This window comes from Malaclemys terrapin, chromosome 14 (genome assembly GCF_027887155.1).
Source record: "Malaclemys terrapin pileata isolate rMalTer1 chromosome 14, rMalTer1.hap1, whole genome shotgun sequence".
NCBI classification, from domain to species: Eukaryota; Metazoa; Chordata; order Testudines; family Emydidae; genus Malaclemys; species Malaclemys terrapin.
The window spans coordinates 43347172-43366489 of record NC_071518.1 but is presented as its reverse complement, the minus strand read 5'-3'; the positions used below and the strand labels follow the sequence as shown (position 1 = coordinate 43366489).

Below are 19318 nucleotides of genomic sequence, written 5' to 3'. Positions count from 1 at the left end.
GGGAACATCCTCTGAAGGTTCCTCCTTGCAGAAGGAGATTAAAATCTATTCTAACAAAGGACCAAGTGCATTTAGGACCAAATGTATGGACTCCAAATGCAGTTTGATGTTTCAGCAACTCTCCCTGTTCTCATTTTCAAGTCCCCCTAACAAATGAATGGTAAAGTCACCCAAGCCAATATCAAGGCTCCTCTTCATTTACCAAAGCTTTGTTGTTTCAGCATTTTACTGTGGCTAATAGGGAGTGGTTTAGCTCCAAGCAGCAGTGGGACCACAGAGGAAGAGGTCTCTCACAGACCTTGGGAGGCAGGCCAGTCCTCGCTTACAGACAACCCCCCAACCTGAAGCAAATACTCACCAGCAATTACACACCACACCACAGAAACACCAACCCAGGAACCTATCCCTGTAGCAAACCTCGTTGCCTACTCTGTCCCCATATCTACTCTGGCAACAGCATCAGAGGACCCAACCACATCAGCCACACCATCAGGGGCTCATTCACCTGCACATCCACTAATGTCATATATGCCATCATGTGCCAGCAATGCCCCTCTGCCATGTACATTGGCCAAACCGGACAGTCCCTCCGCAAAAGAATAAATGGACACAAATCGGACATCAGGAATGGTAACATACATAAGCCAGTAAGTGAACACTTCAATCTCCCTGGTCATTCTATTACAGATTTAAAAGTCACTATCATTGAACAAAAAAAACTTCAGAAACAGACTTCAAAGAGAAACAGCAGAACTAAAATTCATTTGCAAATTCAACACCATTAATCTGGGCTTGAATAGGGACTGGGAGTGGCTGGCTCACTACAGAAGCAGCTTTTCCTCTCCTGGAATTGACACCTACTCATCTATTATTGGGAGTGGACTACATCCACCCTGATTGAATTGGCCCTGTCAACACTGGTTCTCCACTTGTGAAGTAACTCCCTGTTCAACATGTGTCAGTATATAATGCCTGCATCTGTAACTTTCACCCTATGCATCCGAAGAAGTGAGGTTTTTACTCACGAAAGCTTATGCCCAAATAAATCTTTTAGTCTTTAAGGTGCCACCAGACTCCTTGCTGTTTTTGAGAGGAAGAGGAATTGCAGAGGACTATCTATTGTGGTGTATTGAATCCCCCCCCCCCCCCCCCATGGACAACAAAAGGCTACAGTAGCCAGATAGCTTGCTTCCCCCTCCCTCAAACTGCTCCTCTACAAAATTCCCCACAGACATGTCTGCACACAGAAGACATGGGAGGTGAATACCAAAAAAAAAAAAAAAAAAAAAAAATCAGACAAGTTTCCAAAATTATTAGTTTTTTGTGCTCCTGTTTTCTCCTCTCATCAGTGGCACAGGAGACACCACCACATGGAGGGTTATTGGCTTAGGCCAAACAGTGCAATGAACTTCTTAGAGCAAACCCACAACATCCTACAGGACCCTGAAGCAGACACCAGAGAGACCAAGTGCCTAGAGTGTCACACAGACAGCAAAGCATTTCATAGGCAATTTTTAGAGGGCAGTAGTAGAAGCACAATAGTAAAAACAATGCAACAGTGATACATATGGCCTAAAATGGAACAATTCAAGCCTATTTGATCTAGACTTTGCTGACAACATCACTCTTATAAGTGAAGATGCCAATGGATTACAAAAATGTACAAGCCAAGTAATGGAGAAGATAGGTTTGAGATACAATGCAAAGAAATGTAAAGTTAATGGGGATAGGGACAGAAATCAAATTGAAAAAGGAAGAGGAGAAGGTGGACAATTTTACATATCTTGGAAGTTCCATCAACCAAGATGGTACTAATTCCAAGGAAAGAAGAAGAAGAAGGAAGGCAAACGCTGCATTTGGAAGACTCAAAAACATCTCCCTCAAGACAAAACTGAATGTGTACAAAGCAACTGTTATTGCCATCACAACATACAGCAGTGAGATATGGCAACTTATGAAGAAAGACATGCAAAAGCTGGATGCATTTCGTCACAAATGTCTGAGAAGAATATTGGGAATAACATATAGAGATAGGAAGATGAGTGAAGAAGTCAGAAAAATTACTGGACAAGGTACCCTCTCACAAATCTACAAAATAATCTACAAATAATCTACAAAAGAAGACATCAGTGGCTGGGACACGTGCTGAGAATGGAAAAAGAACACTTACCAAATACCGCCCTTGAATGGAAGCCAGAAAACGCAAGAAAAAAAGAGAAGTCCGCAAGTAACATGGAAACTAACAGTTCTGAACAACATCAGCACATCAACACGAAATAGGAAGATTTGGAGAGAAGGGCAGTTGATAGGCAAAGATGGCAAATGTGGGTAAGCCCAGTGTGCAGCAAAGCACGGGATGGACTAAGGGCTAAGTAAAAGTGCAAACCTTCCCTAATTCACACTAACAACTGGGAGACCCAGGAGGTTTTTTCAAATCCATTTTTCAAATTAGCTAATAAGCAAGAAAACATTTCAAAAGTTCAGATTCTGCCTCTCAGAAAGATACTTTGAGAATGGTACTTAGCTCTAATTGAACTACTGCCATCACATACAGAGAATGTTATCAAGAATACTGCAGTATATTCTGTATAATGAAGCCTTAGGAATACAAGGCCTACAGTACCATCTCTGCAATAAAATCTTTGCTGGGAGGTGCAAATCAGTGAGATTCTACTGCAACAATTATACTTTGAACTTCTGTAGCAGCTTTCAGGAGGTCACAAAATGGCTTACAGAATTATCTTCTTTTAAAAAGAGAGATGGAAACAGAGGCAGACACAGATTATGTGTCTTGCACAAGGTCACATGTCAAGGCAGCTAGAACAGAACCCAGGAGTCCTAACTCCCAATCCTGCGCTCCAGCTACTTGACTTAACCCAGATAATCAGGCAGGCAGTAAACAGCAGTAACTGTGCTTGTGCAATCTAGGACTTAATACAGGACACCAGACAGCATCCATCTGAGTGGCTGCAGCAACCCCTATGAATTGGGAGGAGTGGGAAGCAAGTCCTATGAGTCTTGCTTTGTACTCAATTCCCCTCTACTATGTTTTGCTCCCTTGTCTCAAGCCCCTCTTAAAATGAGGCATTTTCCCCAAGATGTACAGAGATTCCCAGAACCATGTCACATAACAAGAACATTTACAATATTCAGGAAGGGGGCGGAGGGAAAGAAGTCCCAGACTATTCCAGGAAACAAGACAACATCCCTGAAATTACTTCATAGCAGGGAGGGCTCCCACCTCTTCCCCTGTCCCAGGTCAGAGATAATCCCACTGGGAGAGCCAGGTTCTTTCCACCCAGCCCAGCTAATGGAATGGTTCAAGAGTGGAGGTCAGGAACAGGGGAGGGAGCTTCCTCCCTCCCCTCAGTCTAGCATATTTCCTGTAGCAGTGCCCAACTGGCTCCCTAGCCTAGTCAAGCAGGCCAAAGAAGCCATTTTCTCTTTCTCTCCACTTGCTCCAGGGCATCATGACCATAACAGATAGTTGGATGGGAAATCCCGCTTTGGCCTCTTCCTGGCTTTTTATCAGAAGAAATAAGAAATTCCTACTTCTTGTTTTCTGAGGTTCCCATGACCCTCTCTTCTCCTTCCTCTTTTCTGAGGACATTTGGACAATAAGGACTGTAACCAACCCCCTTTCACATACAATACCGAAACCCATTTCAATCCTTCCAAGCCAATGGCTTGAACTGTAGTGAGTTTACACCAGCCTCAGCCCACTTTTGTCAAAGTTGCCAGACCCCCACTTGACACTTCTAGAAGGCAGATCAAGATCCTTTCTCTAGGGAGCCTCCCCCTTTCTCCTTCCCCTCCTGCCATGAGACAGACCACAAGAGTTAATGCCAGCCTCAACTCTTACACCAGGCACTCTAAGGAGGTAAAGGGCAGGCATTGCCCTGAGTCAGGTGTGGCCCATGTGCAGTTCTATACCCCAGCCAACCAGTGGCGACTGGTCCTAGCCACTGATCATTATTATTATTTATTTTATATTTTATCATCTACCTTGGGGAGAGCCCCTGGGGCCCAATCTCTCCGAATTAAAAAGCGTGGCTGCAATCTGCTCCTTTCCAGGTAACTCCAATGTGCCCCTCGGCCCCCCAGTGAGCTCCAGCGGCCCCCCCGTTTCCTTACATAAGCCAGAAAGCCAACTGAATAACCCCCCTTCCGGTTTCCAGTGCCGAGGCAAGAGGAGCCCGTAGGAAGCCCGATCCCCGAACTCAGCCCGACCGCGCCCCCCGTCTCCCCGCCGGCCACGGGACTCACCGCTGTGCCCGCTGAACCAGCGGGGCGCGATGTGCAGGGGCAGCGCGTCGGCTAGCGAGGCTCGCGGGCCCAGGTACAGCATCCCGTCTCCATGGCGACCGCCTCCCGTCTCCTGGTAACCATTGCCATGGGCGTAGGTGGAGTCTGCGCCCGAGCCGCCGCCGACGCCCGGGGCCCGTTCGGGGTCGCCCGCCGCCCGGGCAGCCGCGGCGTAGAGGCCGAAGGGGACCCCGCCGGCCGCGCTCGGGTCCATGCCCATGCCAGCCACCGAGCTGACGGAGCGGCTGCGCAGCCCCATGGCGCCGCCGCCGGCCCGGTAGTGACCGAAGTGGGGCGCACCCCCGGGCGGGGGCACGGCACTGTCGTCGGTGGAGACCCCCGGAAAGGGTCCCCGCGAGCGGGCCGCGGTACTCTGCTTGCCCCCCATGGGCAGGCCCGGCCTGGCCTGCCGCCGCCCGAACGAGAGCGCTCAGCGCCTAGCCCCTGCAGACACCCCCTCGGCGGGGGGGAAGGGAGGCTAACGAAAAGGGAGGAGGCGGGGACGACAAACTAGGAATTAAAATTCACCCGCGCCTCCGGCATGTTCCCCCCGCCAGGTCCCGAGAGGCCCCCAGCCGCTCATCCGCAGCCGGGGCTGGAGGGAGCGGGGGAAACAGGCAAGATCCGCCCACCTGGCTGCAGGCCGGGGGAACAGCAGGCAAGGTCCGTCCGCCCGCCCGCCTGGCTGCAGGGCCGGGACTCGGCTAGCAGCCCGCAGAGACAATCTGCGCTAGCTCCTCCACGCCGAGGCGGCAGCCGCCGCCGGAGCCCGCAGCGAGGCTGGCTCAGCCTCCGGCCTGCTCAGGCCCGCAAGGGGCCTTTCCATGGAGCGGAGCCTCCCGCCGCTCAGCCCAGCCCAGCACCTTGTCCTAGCAGCCCGCTCGCCTCCGCCCCGGGCCGTTCTCTCCAGCAATACCTCGCTGCTGGGGCCAGCGGAGACAATAGAAGCTGCCAGGACGCATGCGCCACGGTTCGCTCCGCCCCCGCAGTCTGCATTAACCCCTTCACTGCCAGCCCCCCCACCGCCGCGGCTCGGTTCCCTCGGCCCAGGGGCGGGGGCAGGAGAGGGGGAGGGGGCGGGGGCGGACCGAGGCGTTAGGTGGGGATTAGATGCGCTCTCAGGGAGGCGAGGCCCCACCTTCCCCTGCAGCTGGGAAATGCCCCTGCTTCCAGACCCTACCTGAAAGTTCCCCCTACGGCTCACGCTTCGAATCACCACATCAGTGCCACCAACAAAGAGGAGCGTAGCCTCATCGCTGAGGATGGACAGTGTTATGTGCTGGAAAAGCCGCAAGCCTCTGCTGCTAATTATAATAGGGTGACCAGATGTCCCAATTTTATAGGGACAGTCCCGATTTTTGGGTCTTTTTCTTATATAGGCTCCTATTACCCCCCCACCCCGTCCCAATTTTTCACACTTGCTGTCTGGTCACCCTAAATTATAATGATGTGTGAAGCGCTGACAGTGTGCTAAGTGTGCTATTATGGTGGAACAGTCGTGGGACCATAGTTAAGATTGCATCATAGATTTCAGTTTATTTTTAATTTCACAGTAATGCCTAGAGCCCTTGGCGGAGATAGGGATCCATTGTGCTAGGCACTGTACAGACACATAATACAAGAGAGTTTCTGTCCCAAAATGCTTACAACATTCAAACAGGACAAAGGAAAGATTAATATCTCACTTTTAAAGTTGGGAAGCTGAAGCACAAACAAATTAGTAGCTTTACTTGTGAGTGGCCTGGTTCGTTGACTTAAATAGACATGCATCTGAGGAAGTGGGTATTCACCCACGAAAGCTTATGTTCCAATACGTCTGTTAGTCTATAAGGTGCCACAGGACTCTGTTGCTTTTCGTTAGAACTGTTGGTGTGAATACATTTATGCACATACACATGCATAACTTTGCAGATTTTTGGAGCAGAGACTGTATTTTGTATCATGCACACACAGAGCACCCTGTGTCAGGTCATAATGCATCCAGACCATTGTAAAAATGTCCTGTCCTTGTGCACTTCCTCCACTCCGCTGGAGATTCTAATAGTTTTTACTGTAAGGAAGTTTTTCTTGATAGTCAGCCAGAAAGTTTCCATTTGAATTCATCCCGTTTTTACTCTTAGGTCTTATGTTCCTTGAAATAATTCCTCTCCCTTCCTGTCACTTACACCATTCAAGTATTGTCATGTCCTCCCTTTGTCCCTGATTGTGCAATTGTCAGTACGGTGCCATGTGGATGTAGAGGTCTACTCTATATATATCTCTCATTGCAGAATTTGGGGCCTCAGATTGTGACGCACAACCAGAAAAAAAAAAACAAAAAACAGAAAACAGTGACTTGGTGATTTGATATGGTATGACTGACTGAAATAGTTTTAACTTTCTCAGATTCCTTATGACAGGTTTCAGAGTAACAGCCGTGTTAGAGACTAATAAATTTGTTAGTCTCTAAGGTGCCACAAGTACTCCTGTTCTTCAGATTCCTTAAGTGCAAGAGGGCTCTATTGAAAAATTCCCAAATTAGCACTAGTAGGACCATTTTATAATATTAACACCAATTAATTTTTACAAGCTTATTTACTTTTAACTATTTATATTTATTGCTTAGTTTTTGCATTTTACTTGGCTTCCACTATGAAAATAAACTACTCAATTTTATTTAAAGTTATTTCCTAGTTAGTTTCACTTTAAAGTTCTCATATACTAGCAGAAATCTTCAGCATTGCAGTTGCAAACATTGGCCCTAATCCTGCAAACATTTAAACACATGCTTAACTTTTGCTTTTTTGTTGTTGTTGTCTGTGCTGCTGCCTGATCATGTACTTCCGGTTCCAAATGAGGTGTGTGGTTGACTGCTCAGTTCATAACTCTGGTGTTTGTAACTCTGAGGTTCTACTGTATGAGTAATTCCATTAACCTCAATGGACATACTCATGGTAGTAAAGTTAAGCACACACACATAGACATTTACAAGATCAGGGCTGTGAGCATTTTTTTAAATTTTAGTGGGACTACTAATTTAAGCAAAATGAAGCATGCGCACAAGTGTTCACAGGATTGGGACCATTGTAAGGTAATGTTGAAATCCACACAAAACTATTTTTATTTTTAATTCCATTAAAGCAATTTTGTAAATACCAGCTTTTGTAAATATTTTTTATTTTAATATTTTTTACCGTACTTAAATTGAGGGCCTAACTTACCAGCCAATATCCTCATAACCAATGGCAAAATAATAACTAAAGAGGAAAATGTTTACATAAATAAAGAAAACTCCCTTGCTGCTGCTTCTATGAGCTTAGCAAGGGAGTACAGGGCTGGGGGAGGATAATTACACAGACAGAGAGGAGTGACAACTTGGACTCTGAGTGGGTCTCCTCCAACAGTCGGTGTTTTTTCTTAAAGCCCCAGCTCCTGGAGTCATGGGATCCCGTGAGCGCTCCCTCCCATGAGCACCCAGGCCCCACAGGCTGGGAGGGAGGAGCCCAGCTGTCCGAACGCTTCCCCCAGCCCAGCCCTACGGCACCGGGACTACATCTCCCAGCAGTCCTTGCGCTTCCCGCCGGGGGCGTGCGCAGTTGCGTCTCCACTCCTACTCCCCTCAGCTGTGGCGCGCAGGGCGGCCCAAGATGGCAGCGCGCTGGAGCAGCGAGAATGTGGTGGTGGAGTTCCGGGACTCGCAGGTAACGAGCCCCCGCAGCCTGGGGGAGAGCGCATGCGCCACACCCCCAGCCCCACCCCCGCCGTCTGGTCTGTGTGGGGAACTCGCTGCTTTTTCCCGGGGGCCGAGGCCCGCTCCTCTCGCCTCCCATCGGCCGAGCGGGGAACCTGCCTGGGGGAACTGCCCCCAGCACACGGGCCCTGCCAGGGGTGTGATGGATCGCCCAGTCTGTACCCCCCGCCCCGCGCTGTGCAGCCCTGGCACCGGGACGGGCGCCTCTCCCAGCCCCCTCGGGGGGGGCGGGCTGCTGTTTCTACGGGGGTCCTTCGCCCAGCGCTGAGATGCAGCCACGTCTGGGGAGCCACCTAGCAGCGCTTGATGGCGACGTTGCTCCTGCCAGCGCTGGCCAATGCGGCCCTTCAGGGACAGGGAAGGGCTCAGTTGTTTCTGCAGGGGTGGGTAGGGGACTGGGTAGCTGTTTAACAGTGATGCACAAAATGTAGGGCAGGTAGTGAAGAGCTCTGTGCCCAGTTGAAGCTGCTGGGACACTGTGAACTTGAAGGCATGCTGCCATAGACCTTGTCTACACTGCCACTTACTTCGGCATAACTTACGTCACTCAGGCGTGTGAATTAGCCACCCCCTGCGCCCGCCTGGTGTAAACAGCGCTTTGTCGGCCAGAGAAGCTCTCCTGCTGACATAGGCTACGTCTAAACTGTGTACCTTACAAGGGCATGGCTGTAATGTAGCCACTTTTTGTCGCTGGGAGAGAGCTCTCCTGGCGATAAAATAAAACCACCCCCAACCAGGCGGTAGCTTCATCTATGGGAGAGTGTCTCCCATCACTGAAGCGCTGTCCGAACTGACGCTTTTTGTCGTTAACACTTTTGTTGCTCAGGGGTGTGTTTTTTCGCACCCTTGAGCAACAAAAGTTTTAATGAAAAAAGTGCCAGTGTAGACAAAACCAGAGCTACCCCTTCTTGCAAAGGAGGAGTAATTAAGTGGATGGGAGAGCTCTCTCCCATTGGCTTAGAGCATCTTCCCCAGACATCCTACAATGGCACTGCTCCATCAGTGCCGTTGTAGCGATTCTAGTATAGACTAGCTCATAGAAATAATAGAAATGCGGGAGTGGATGGGACCACATGAGGTCATCAAGTCCAGCCCCCCTGCACTGAGGCAGGATCAAATAAATCTAGACATAGCTGACAGTTTTGTCCAATCTGTTCTTAAAAATGTCCAATGACTGAGATTCCACAGCCTCTCTAGTTAATTTGGTCCAGCGTTTAACTACCTTGACTGTTAAGAACTTTTTCCTAATGTTTAACTAAATCTCCCGTGCTGCAATTCAAGCCCATTACTTCTTGTTCCATCCTCAGTGGCTAAAGAGAACAATTTCTCATCCTTCTCTTTATATCAACCTTTTATATAGTTGAAGGCTGTCGTCATGTCCCTGCTCAGTCATCTCTATTCCAAACTAACAAACCCAGTTTTTTCAATCTTTCCTCGTAGGTCATGTTTCTAGATCTTTAAACATTTTTCTAGCTCTCCTCTGGACGTTCTCTGATTTGTCCACATCTTTCTCAAAGTGTGGTGTCCACAGCTGAACACAATACTCCAGTTGAGCCTTTATCAGGGCTGCCTAGAATGGAGTAATTGCTACTTGTGTCTTGTTTACAACACTTCTGCTAATACATCCCAGAACGAGCACTTTGTTTGTAGCAGTGTTACACTGTTGACTCTCATTTAGTTTGTGATCCACTATAATCTCCAGCTCCTTTTCTGCAATATTGCTTCCTAGAGAGACAAGGTGGGTGAGGTAATATATATATATATATATTTTTTTTTTTACTGGACCAACTTCTGTTGGTGAGAGAGGCAAACTTTCAAACTACACAGGGCTTTTCAAGAGCTCTCTCTCACCAACAAAAGTTGGTCCCATAAAAGCTATTATCTCATCTAGCTTGTCTCTCTAATATCCTGGGACCGACATAGCTACAACAACACAGCATACTCCTTCCTAGGCAGTCATTTCCCATTTTGTATTTGTGCAATTGATTATTTCTTCCTAAATGAAGTACTTTGTCTGTGTCCTTATTGAATTTAATCATATTTATTTCAGACCATTTCTCCAGTTTGTCAAGATCATTTTAAATTCTAATCCTGCCCTCCAAAGTGCTTGCAACCCCTCCCAGCTTGGTGCTGTACACAGACTTTTTAAGTGTTCTTTTTATGCCATTGTCCAAATTATATTTGAAGATATTGAATAAAACTGGACCCAGGACAGATCCCTGTGGGACCCCACTTGAGATATCCTTTCAGATCGATTGTGAACCATTGATAATGTGCACCCAACTTTGTAGTAGGCTCATCTAGGCTATATTTCTCTTGTTTGTTTATGAGAAGGTCATATGAGATGGTAACAAAACCCTTACTGAAGTATAAAATCATACTTCTGTCAAGAATTTTTTCTTACCTGTTGTTACAATTAACAACTGAGATGCCTGTAATTAAAATATTAGAGAATTCTCTTTTTTGGTGGTACTTGCTATATAGTCATGTTCAGGGTTTCCTTTGAAATGACAGTCATTTCCCCCTGTTGTTTGTGCGAGGCCTTCAAGAAGAAATAGGGAGCGATAAATATGTTTAAAAAATAAAATGTAATTGCTTAACCACAAAGATTGGCAAGGATACTCAGTAGCGGGTGTGTTACGTGAAACTACTTTTAATTCAGTTGTAGAAACCTTTTAAAGTTGACTATCCCTTTAACTTTTTCAAAACCAGTTCTTATTAAAGTAAAGTTGAATAAAAATGTGAACAGTAAATTGGGTTCCCCAGGTACTTTTAGCTATGTTACTTTGTTTACAACATATATTTTTAAATTTGTTGGTGTCTCTGTAATCCAGGATTTGGGCAAGATCCGAGAATTAATCCTATTTTTTTGAGAAATTCCCTGGAATCATTTATGACTATAAGTGTTCAAGGCCTTGGTTTTATGTTTTCTTCCAAACTACCAGAAAAGACATACTTGTGTCATTTTCCCCTTCTTACAACATGCTTACCCTAGGTTTATTTTTGAACTCTAGACTCGCCTGCCTATTCCCTTTACTTAACTGCCGGGTGAGTGACTGACTCCGTCAAAGTATTTTCTGTTTCTTTCTCCTGAAATGGATTTTGGCAATCTGGACAGTTGCTGCTGATTTCAGTGTTAGTGACCATCACAGCTACAACTGTTGCAAGGTGATGGGGATTTAAGCATGGCTGCAATCTGTAAAAGAGATTCATGGTGAATGGAAATGAATGACCAAGTTGATATGCAGAAACCTGGCTGCTTTCCTCTCCTGCCCGTCTATTGCATTTAAGGTTCCTTTAATAAAATAGCAGAAAGATCTCTGGCAATAATCATGGTAGAAAATCCTCTTAGCTTCATTTCCTTGAAATCCTTGTGTGAAAGTGTAGTGACTATCAAATATCTGAACAGCCAAGACAGCTCTGGGCCTGCTAAGCAACATATTTTTAAACAAGTCATAACCTCTGTTGCCAAGAAAATGAGCATTTTAAACTGAAGTTTGGTGCTAAGCATCCCATGCTTTGCTGAATGCATACAGTGCATGCACGTAAACAATCAATTGAGAATAACTTTTTTATTGTTTTTGCTCAATTGCTGATCATATATTTATTCCTCTTATTAAAGTGACTATACCAGGAGTTCTAGTATTTTTGTCCAGCTTAATCATCTAAAATCTGATGTGCAAATTATATCTTGTTCATATAACCATGACCCATTTAAAACATTTGGGGAACAGACCCATGTCTAATGTGCTGATATACTGTTTTTGTTACTGCTTGGGTTGCTGTGGAAAACAACATTTACGTTATTTTCTATGGTGGTTTATTTCTAATCTACATCGTTCAGTTGGGTTTGATTGGAAGAAAATTGCAGGCCCTCTTTTCAAGAAAACAGTAAGGCAAGCTTATATTTTGGAAGCTGTTGCTTATAGTGAAACCCTCTTACAAGTGCATCCAAATGTAGATGTTTAAAAATATACTAAATAAGGAAACGTGCTTAGAAGAAGCATGAGCAATTGCAACAACAGTTGAACACAGTAGCTCTGTCTGTTACAGTTCAGGGCACTGCACCTGTATTCTCCCTTTGTGGTCCAGCAAGAGTTCCCACTTTTCACCTCTAGCTCCCCAGCAGTCACCTCTTTTGGGTGGAGACTCATGCCTCTCTCTCTCCTGAGCTGGATATTTCCAGGCAGCCTACACTGTGAATTCCCCAGTAGAGCCAGGCTGCCTAAGCAGGGCCTGCTTTACTCTTCATCTCAGAGACAGAAGACAGTGTAATTATCACAGTTAAGTTACCACACAGCTCTTTCTAAGCAAGCACATTTACTCTTACGGTAAAGGGATTACAGAGACAACATATTGACACAATAAAAGAGCCTATACTACACATGCCAATAAGCATACCAGAGAGCACCCCAATTCCAACAAGGGGTCTGGCCAGTAAACAGTCCTTTAAACCCCACCAGGGATTATTTCTGTGGTTTCAAATTCATAACCCTTTTTGCTCAGAACAAGGCAACCCTTTCAAGAAAGGACTGCCCCTTCCCCACTTAGACAGATGGTCCTGTCCATTTGTAGGATCAGAATGAAGGCCCTGAGTATGTTTTAACTCAGGCTGTTTAACCAGAAGTCCTTTCTTTGTCTGTTGGTCCTTGGAGAATCCAGTTTGAACCTGTATATGCAAGCCTCCCCAAGTGGTGATACTGCTCTGGAGGTGTTACAGCCGGAGTGAATTTGCCTAACCAGCCTCCCTGTTCTTAGCTCCTGTTAGAACTGTGATACCTCTCCCCCATGGAATTACATGCAGTCCCTGGCCGCAATGACAGAGCAACTTAATTCAGTCAGGTTTGTGCAGGATATTGCAGGAAATTACCATCTCTGTTACACTACTTCTTTAGGAACAAATGTGTTGAGTTAATACGTTTTCACTGTAATTAATCCAGCCTACAGCCTTCTTTGTTTTACGTCATACATTCCTCCATCTCTTCCTCTAATCAAAATATTAAAGAGATAAAGTTTTGAGAAATGAACATGACACCACGGTGAAGAATTGCTTCCAGAGAATTGATAATGAGATGAAGACGTTCACCTCTAGCTCACTTGTTCAGATCTGGTCCAGATCAGGAGAGATCAAATCTTACCACTTGACAGTTTATGTGAAATGTCGGGGGTCTCAGTCCTCTTCCTTGCAGTTAGATTTCAACATGACAGTTGTCAATCTTAATAGAGAAGCTGAGGATTTAAAAGACTATGGAGGCTGAACCTACTTCCTTTCTCCTAGAGCTGTTTCTTGCAGGTCAGCTGCAAGGCCCACTGGTGGATTTAGGAACTGGCACTGCCTGCTCTAGAAGTAGAGGACTTCAGTTCCCAGGGCTGGTAGGCTAGCACCTTTCACTAACACTGAACACACTCATATGTTTGGGTTTGGGTCTGTGTGGAGAGGGCTAATTGAGAGCTCTGCTTGCAGCATATGGTAAAACACGAATACTCCCTAGCTCTTACAAAGCACTTCTTAGCAGTAGATCTCCAAGTGTTTTACAAAGGCAAACCTCAGTATCATTATCCCCATTTTACAGCTGGGGAAGCTGAGTTTCACAGAGGTGAAGTGATTTTCTGGGTTCAGCCTTGAGACCATTGACAGCCTGCATCTCACCCATGTTCTATCCACACTGCCTCTGTAACATGAACATTACACAGATGGTTAAAGAGCAGCCTACAGACAAATAACACTCAGCACTTACAGCCCATAGAGCTCCTCAATGCAGCCAACCTAATGTTTAATACCAAAACATTACTTGTGGAAACTCCAGGCCCCAGGCTACAATACTGTATCTCTTAGCAGAAGGCCAAATGGCTGATTAAAACCTGGAGTGTCTACAGGTTACATCTCCTTGCTGAAATTGAAGGAGGTTGTAATCTGTGCTCTTTGATCAAAATGGATGTGGCCCATAGGTTCTTGGCAAGCTGTCAGCGCAGCCCAAAGGTGGGTTAAAATAAGCTTATGTCTGATTAGCTGTCAGTGTGCAAGACAGTGAGCTATACTAAACAAGTAACTGGTCTCTGCCCTCCAAGAGCTTACAATCTAAAGTGCAACCATGGAAAATCAAGTCTGTCTGCTTCCTGCAAAGTGGAAAGCAATAGTTACGGTACACCCAAAACCAGATAGCATTCTGGGGTATGAGAAGGTGCTTTCTGAAAGTAGAAGAGCAGTAAACCAAAATTAATTGCCTAATGTAGATGTTTGGGAGGGTGGGGGATACTGCCTGTGCTAGTGACTCAGGATTCCTTTCAAACATGCAACAGTTTGAACATACCTATCCAAATAAGTGTTAACGCTAATTGCAGCAATTGCAGATAACCTGAGAATTTAGTCTAGAGGAAATCTGTCTTAGTTTTGCTCAGAGCTGCATTCTGAAAGGTCATGTTGTGAAGAAGCACTTCTTGGCATGCAAAACCTCTGCAGTGAATTTGACAGTGAAATTTTTACACCCAGATTTGAGCCTGTAATGCTGGAGCAGCCATCTTGCTATCAGGTGACCTCATTTGTGACACTGACAGAACAGTCGCCCCGCATGTGAGATTGTATACTGGTGCTTCGTCCTGTTCTCGTCAGTAATTAAGTTTTATGGCATTGACGTTTGTCCTAACAACACTTACTCACTGTCTACAAATGCAGTATACCGATACATAAAGTGTTAATTACAACCATACGTGAACAATTACGAAATTGCAAAGTGCTTTTTAAAACAGGAACAGCTGACTAAACCTATTTTAAAAACCTTTGTATAAGATGACTTGAACTTTGAATTATTGGCTTTCTTCCATCTCCTGGGAAAGATGGACAAAGTACCAAGAGCATAAAGTTGCTCCACTCTAGCTGTATTAAATACCCGACAGTTGATTAGTTCTTCATCAGACTAAAAGTGCTTATGTCAATAATGGCTTCAGCTATTTTCCTCTTCATTTTTCATAAAAGGAGCTATTCTAACTATTGTTTTAGAAATGGCAATTTCCTGCTATATCCTAGGGAGACCTTACTAATTAAGTGTAAGTATCTTTGGAGTCCATTGCATTAAATGAATGGTTCATATATTATTGTGGGTTGGGATTGTATGTAACTGCTCGAGGGGGGAGATGTGACAGCTGTGAGTCCTTTGAAAAGTTAGGTCTATCTTGAACAATGTGTCAGACAAGAATGGGCTTTTGTAACAAAAGTGTCAAGTGGATTTCCTGGGGAACATCTAGGGCAGACTTTTTGGCCCTAGGGCCACATTGGGGAATAGAAGAAATTGTATGGCGGGCCATGAATGCTCACAAAATTGGGGTTGGGGTGCGGGAGCGGGCTCTGGGGTGGGGCTGGGTATGAGGAGTTTGGGGTGCAGGAGGGTGCTCCTGGCTGGGATCTAGGGGGTTGGAGAGCGGGAGGGGGATCAGGGCTGGGGCAGGGGGTTGGGGCATGGGGAGAGGTTCAGGGGGTGCAGGCTCCGAGCAGCACTTACTTCAAGCAGCTCCTGGAAGCAGAGGCATGTCCCTTCTCTGCCTCCTACACAGAGGGATGGCCAGGCGGCTCTGCACGCTGCCCCATCCACAGGCACACCCCCCCCCCCCCCGTAGCTCCCATTGGAGTGCGTAGGAGCAGAAGCGGGGCTATGCACCCCAGCTGGAGCATTAATTACAACCTGCATCTGGGCTGGAGCGGGGCTAAGCCATGCGGTGCAGCCCCCAACCCAGTGGCCTGGCCGGAGCAGGACGGCTTGCGGGCCGGCTCAAAACGGCTCACAGGCCGTATTTTGCCCACCCCGATCTAGGGTTCGGTGAATGCAAATTCCTCACCTCTGATTATGCGAAAACTCAGCCTTTTGAAGCTAGGCCCTGAGGGGCAGGCCACTGTCTGCTGATTACCTGTTACATGAGGCCAAGATCAAACTATTCATGGTGGTTCTTGATTCTGAATCTGTGCCAGTTATGAACTTGTAACCATGGGGGGAAAAAACCCAGTTGTGAGGTTTGAAGGACAGACACCTACCAGAGCCCTTGTTGGAGTTGGGGGTGACCTCTGATGAGCTTTTTAGCTTGCAAGTAGGTTCTTTTAGTCTTTTAATATGTTTTCTCTGTAATGCTTTCACCTGAAGAATAAAGATGCTTGCTTATAAAGAGCTGTGTGGTAACTTATAACTGCAGGCTATCCACAGGGCATAGCCTCTGGAGAGAAAGCAAAGCACAGATGCTGGCCTTTTAGGCAGACTGGCTTGCTGGGAATATCAGAGCGTAGGCAGAAAATTGTGCAGCCTTTAAAGAAGGGAAAGTAATGCAGATCTCTACCCAAGAGAGGTGACGGCTGAGGAGCTGGGAACTTAGAGTGGGTGCCCTTGAGGGACCACTCGGGGGAATACAGGTACAGTTGCCCTGAACTGTGACAGAAATATCCTGGCAAATCCTCCTTCCCTTTGTTACGTTGCTGTAAATGTAATAACACCCTTTATAGTAGTAATTCTGTTTGCAGTTCTTAACTGGAATCCAGGAGGATAGCTTTAGCTCTTACTATTTAGGGTCCTAAATAAGGGAGTAGTTTTAAATTCTTAGCTTCAGGGTTTGGAGACATGCAGGAGACCCCCTACTAGCCAGAACAAAACAATACCAACACTAAAAAATGTAGGGAGGGCAGCCAGCCCTACCCTGCTCATAGGTTTTGCCAGCCAGGCAATAGAGTAAAACCAACATATATATTTATTCTTTTTTCTGCTGCCCAGTTAGTAGCTGTGAAGCTGATCAGAGTCTTGTTAATTTCACGCTGCTACTGCTTGGCAAAGCTCTGATCAGCAGTAAAAGTACTGAAGCTACCTAGCTGTCTGCAGACTTAGGCTGATGGCACTACGTTGCTTTAGAGTCAGGTCATATTCAGAAGCTTATCTTTGCAACCATGAGAGCTAGAATTTTTTTTTAATTACATTTAATTATATGTAAATTGATGGCTTAGGCCCTTGGCTTTCCAGATAAAGCTTCCCACGCACCGTTAGCACATAGATGTCAATTTTTCAAAACCTTCCTAGTTTTCTCTTCCTGCAGAATCTTATCTGCCAGTCTGTTCTGTCTCAATCTCCTGGAGGGACTTTGGGGGTCTCTTAGTTTCCATCAATAGGAAAGTCCAACATAAATAAGACTCTGATATATCTTCGCCATCTTCAATTTGTGCATGTCTGGCCTACAGAAGTGGTCACATGTTACACATGTGCAGGATTGTAAAAGAGGTCCCTGGAATAAAAGCAGGGTTAAGATGTTTTTAAAAGCTACTTCACAACAGGAATAGAACCACATTAATAATAATCATTATAGAACAGTGATGAAAAGGTTTCATCTGTGGTTGCAGAGTTAAGGGAAATGAAGTAATCTCTCAGTGCTTGCAGCTGTGTCTGTCATATCTATTCTTCAACCTACACTAAAGAGACAACATCATCACACTACCTTCAACCTTCAGCTCAGCTCCCCATCCCAGATTCTGTGATTTGTGGGGGAAGATAATTCTTCTATCTCTGATGTCAATCAAGCTTTGCTTCCACCCTACCAGCTTGGACCTTCTTGAAGATAAGCGGGCAGGCTTTCCTTCAGGATTTCAATCTTGCACATAGTTTTGTTTGACTGGAAACTTAAACTGATGGGTGTAATTTAGTTTTTTTCTCTTTGACAGGCAACTGCTATGTCAGTGGATTGTCTTGGACAGCATGCGGTGCTCTCTGGGTGAGAAATTTGTGGAAATCTCTTTCAGAAGTCAAATCAGTGGCCTTCAGGCTGATCTTGATTGAAAAGCTCATGTAATGTTGAGGAGGGTAAAACTGAATTCTGTTCCGAGCTTTCTGGGTCTCGTTTCCAACTTGATAGAGGGTAAAAGACAGAAACATTAACTCAAACGCTGCTGCTGTTTCTGCAGTGGATGCTTTCCTGATGACACCAGTGGAGTCTTTGGAGTGTCACTTAACTAGTATGGCCATCTGGAATTCTATTTGAAGTACAGATCACTGATGGTTTTCTTTAGAATCATAAATTGATTCATAGGCTCTTAAATTATGCAAGTGGGTGGGAGATTCTGGATTTTGCTGTCAATTCCCCTGCCAGGTAAATCCATGCAGTATGATCAGCTACAAAATTAATGGCCCAGTTTATCCTACCGTAGCTTTCCAAAGCCCATCTCCCCCACTCCACTCCCTACCCCCTATTTCCTTTTGTATAGGACACTTGTGTGGCAAGGTATGTGTGAGGAACTGAAGGGAGTGGTCTGAGAGCACCTGACCCCTATGTACATTGGCCTTTGCCTTCTCTGTCTCTGGATCCTGAAGGGAAACATGAGAGAAGAGTAGAAGTGTCTCTCTTGTAAATTAGGACCTAGGCTGAGCAACCCTTGGGCTCTGACATTCCTCTGAGTGTGCACCACAAGGTCAGGCCTTCAACAAATGAATTACATATTTGAAAAGTGCAAACCACTGTGCTTACGCACTGGAGCACCATCACCAAGATATGGAGGGACTAGTCAGGTTACACCAGGCCCAGAGGAGGTCAGGACAAGGATGGGGGAGCAGCTATCATCATGGTCCTCTAGTGATGTGTGAGGGCATAACCCTGCAGAATGCATGCATGGTCTTGCAGTTCTGGGTGTTGGAAGAAACCCTCTAGATTGGTATGGCATGTTAGCAGGTGCCATAGATATTAGGCTTTCAAGGCACCTGCTCCCTTTAGCACTGTGACTCTGAAGCCTCCTGAGTGGCTGGTGTTTAAACCACTCGGGCTGCATGTGCTTTGCTCCCATCTGTCACATTACTATGAGCTAATAACTAATTGCCATATGCTAATGGCACATTACCAGCCATTAGCATGTTCTTTTCAAAATGAAAGATGTGGCTGCAGCTGTCTGGCTGACTCCATGGTTGTGCTCAATGGTCGTTCCTCCCTCTACTGCTCCTGTCTCTACCTCTTTAGAGCAAAAAGACAAAGTCTTTGGATACCCACCCCCAAGCCTGCCTGTCTCCTGCTTGCAGTCACATCCCTCAGTGCCACTTTGTCCACAGCAGTGTCTGATTTGAACAGGAACAGCAGGCCGGGCAGTCAGTGTAGGTCTAACTGGATACCATTGCCACCTGCACGTTTTGATTTGCACATGTCAGTAACACAGCTAGCTTGCCTGGGTTTATAACGGTTTAGGGGGCAACCCTGCAATTTTGAAAATCTGCTGTGTGTGCCACGCCCAGAGTTGAGCCCATTCCCAAGCCTCTGTCTGCCAGCATGCTCAGCACCCTT

The 19318-nt window shown here is 46.0% G+C and overlaps 2 protein-coding genes across 3 annotated transcripts in view; one reads left to right on the top strand and one right to left on the bottom strand.

Annotated features, from left to right (window-relative positions):
- Positions 1-5256, bottom strand: part of ZNRF1 (zinc and ring finger 1) — a 97343-nt gene extending 92087 nt beyond the window's left edge. The window contains exon 1 of the mRNA XM_054049057.1: positions 4267-5256. Within this exon, the coding sequence (XP_053905032.1) occupies positions 4267-4693 (427 nt within the window). The 5' untranslated portion in view covers positions 4694-5256. The remainder of the gene's footprint in view (positions 1-4266) is intronic.
- A 2663-nt stretch (positions 5257-7919) lies between these two features.
- Positions 7920-19318, top strand: part of WDR59 (WD repeat domain 59) — a 79218-nt gene continuing 67819 nt past the window's right edge. The window contains exons 1-3 of one of the 2 annotated variants that reach the window (XM_054049002.1): positions 7941-7985; positions 11050-11083; positions 17718-17767. In XM_054049002.1, coding sequence (XP_053904977.1) covers positions 7957-7985; positions 11050-11083; positions 17718-17767 — 113 coding nt within the window. In that variant the 5' untranslated portion in view covers positions 7941-7956. Of the gene's footprint in view, positions 7986-11049; positions 11084-17717; positions 17768-19318 lie in introns of both variants that reach the window. The other variant, XM_054049003.1, reaches the window with a different exon arrangement.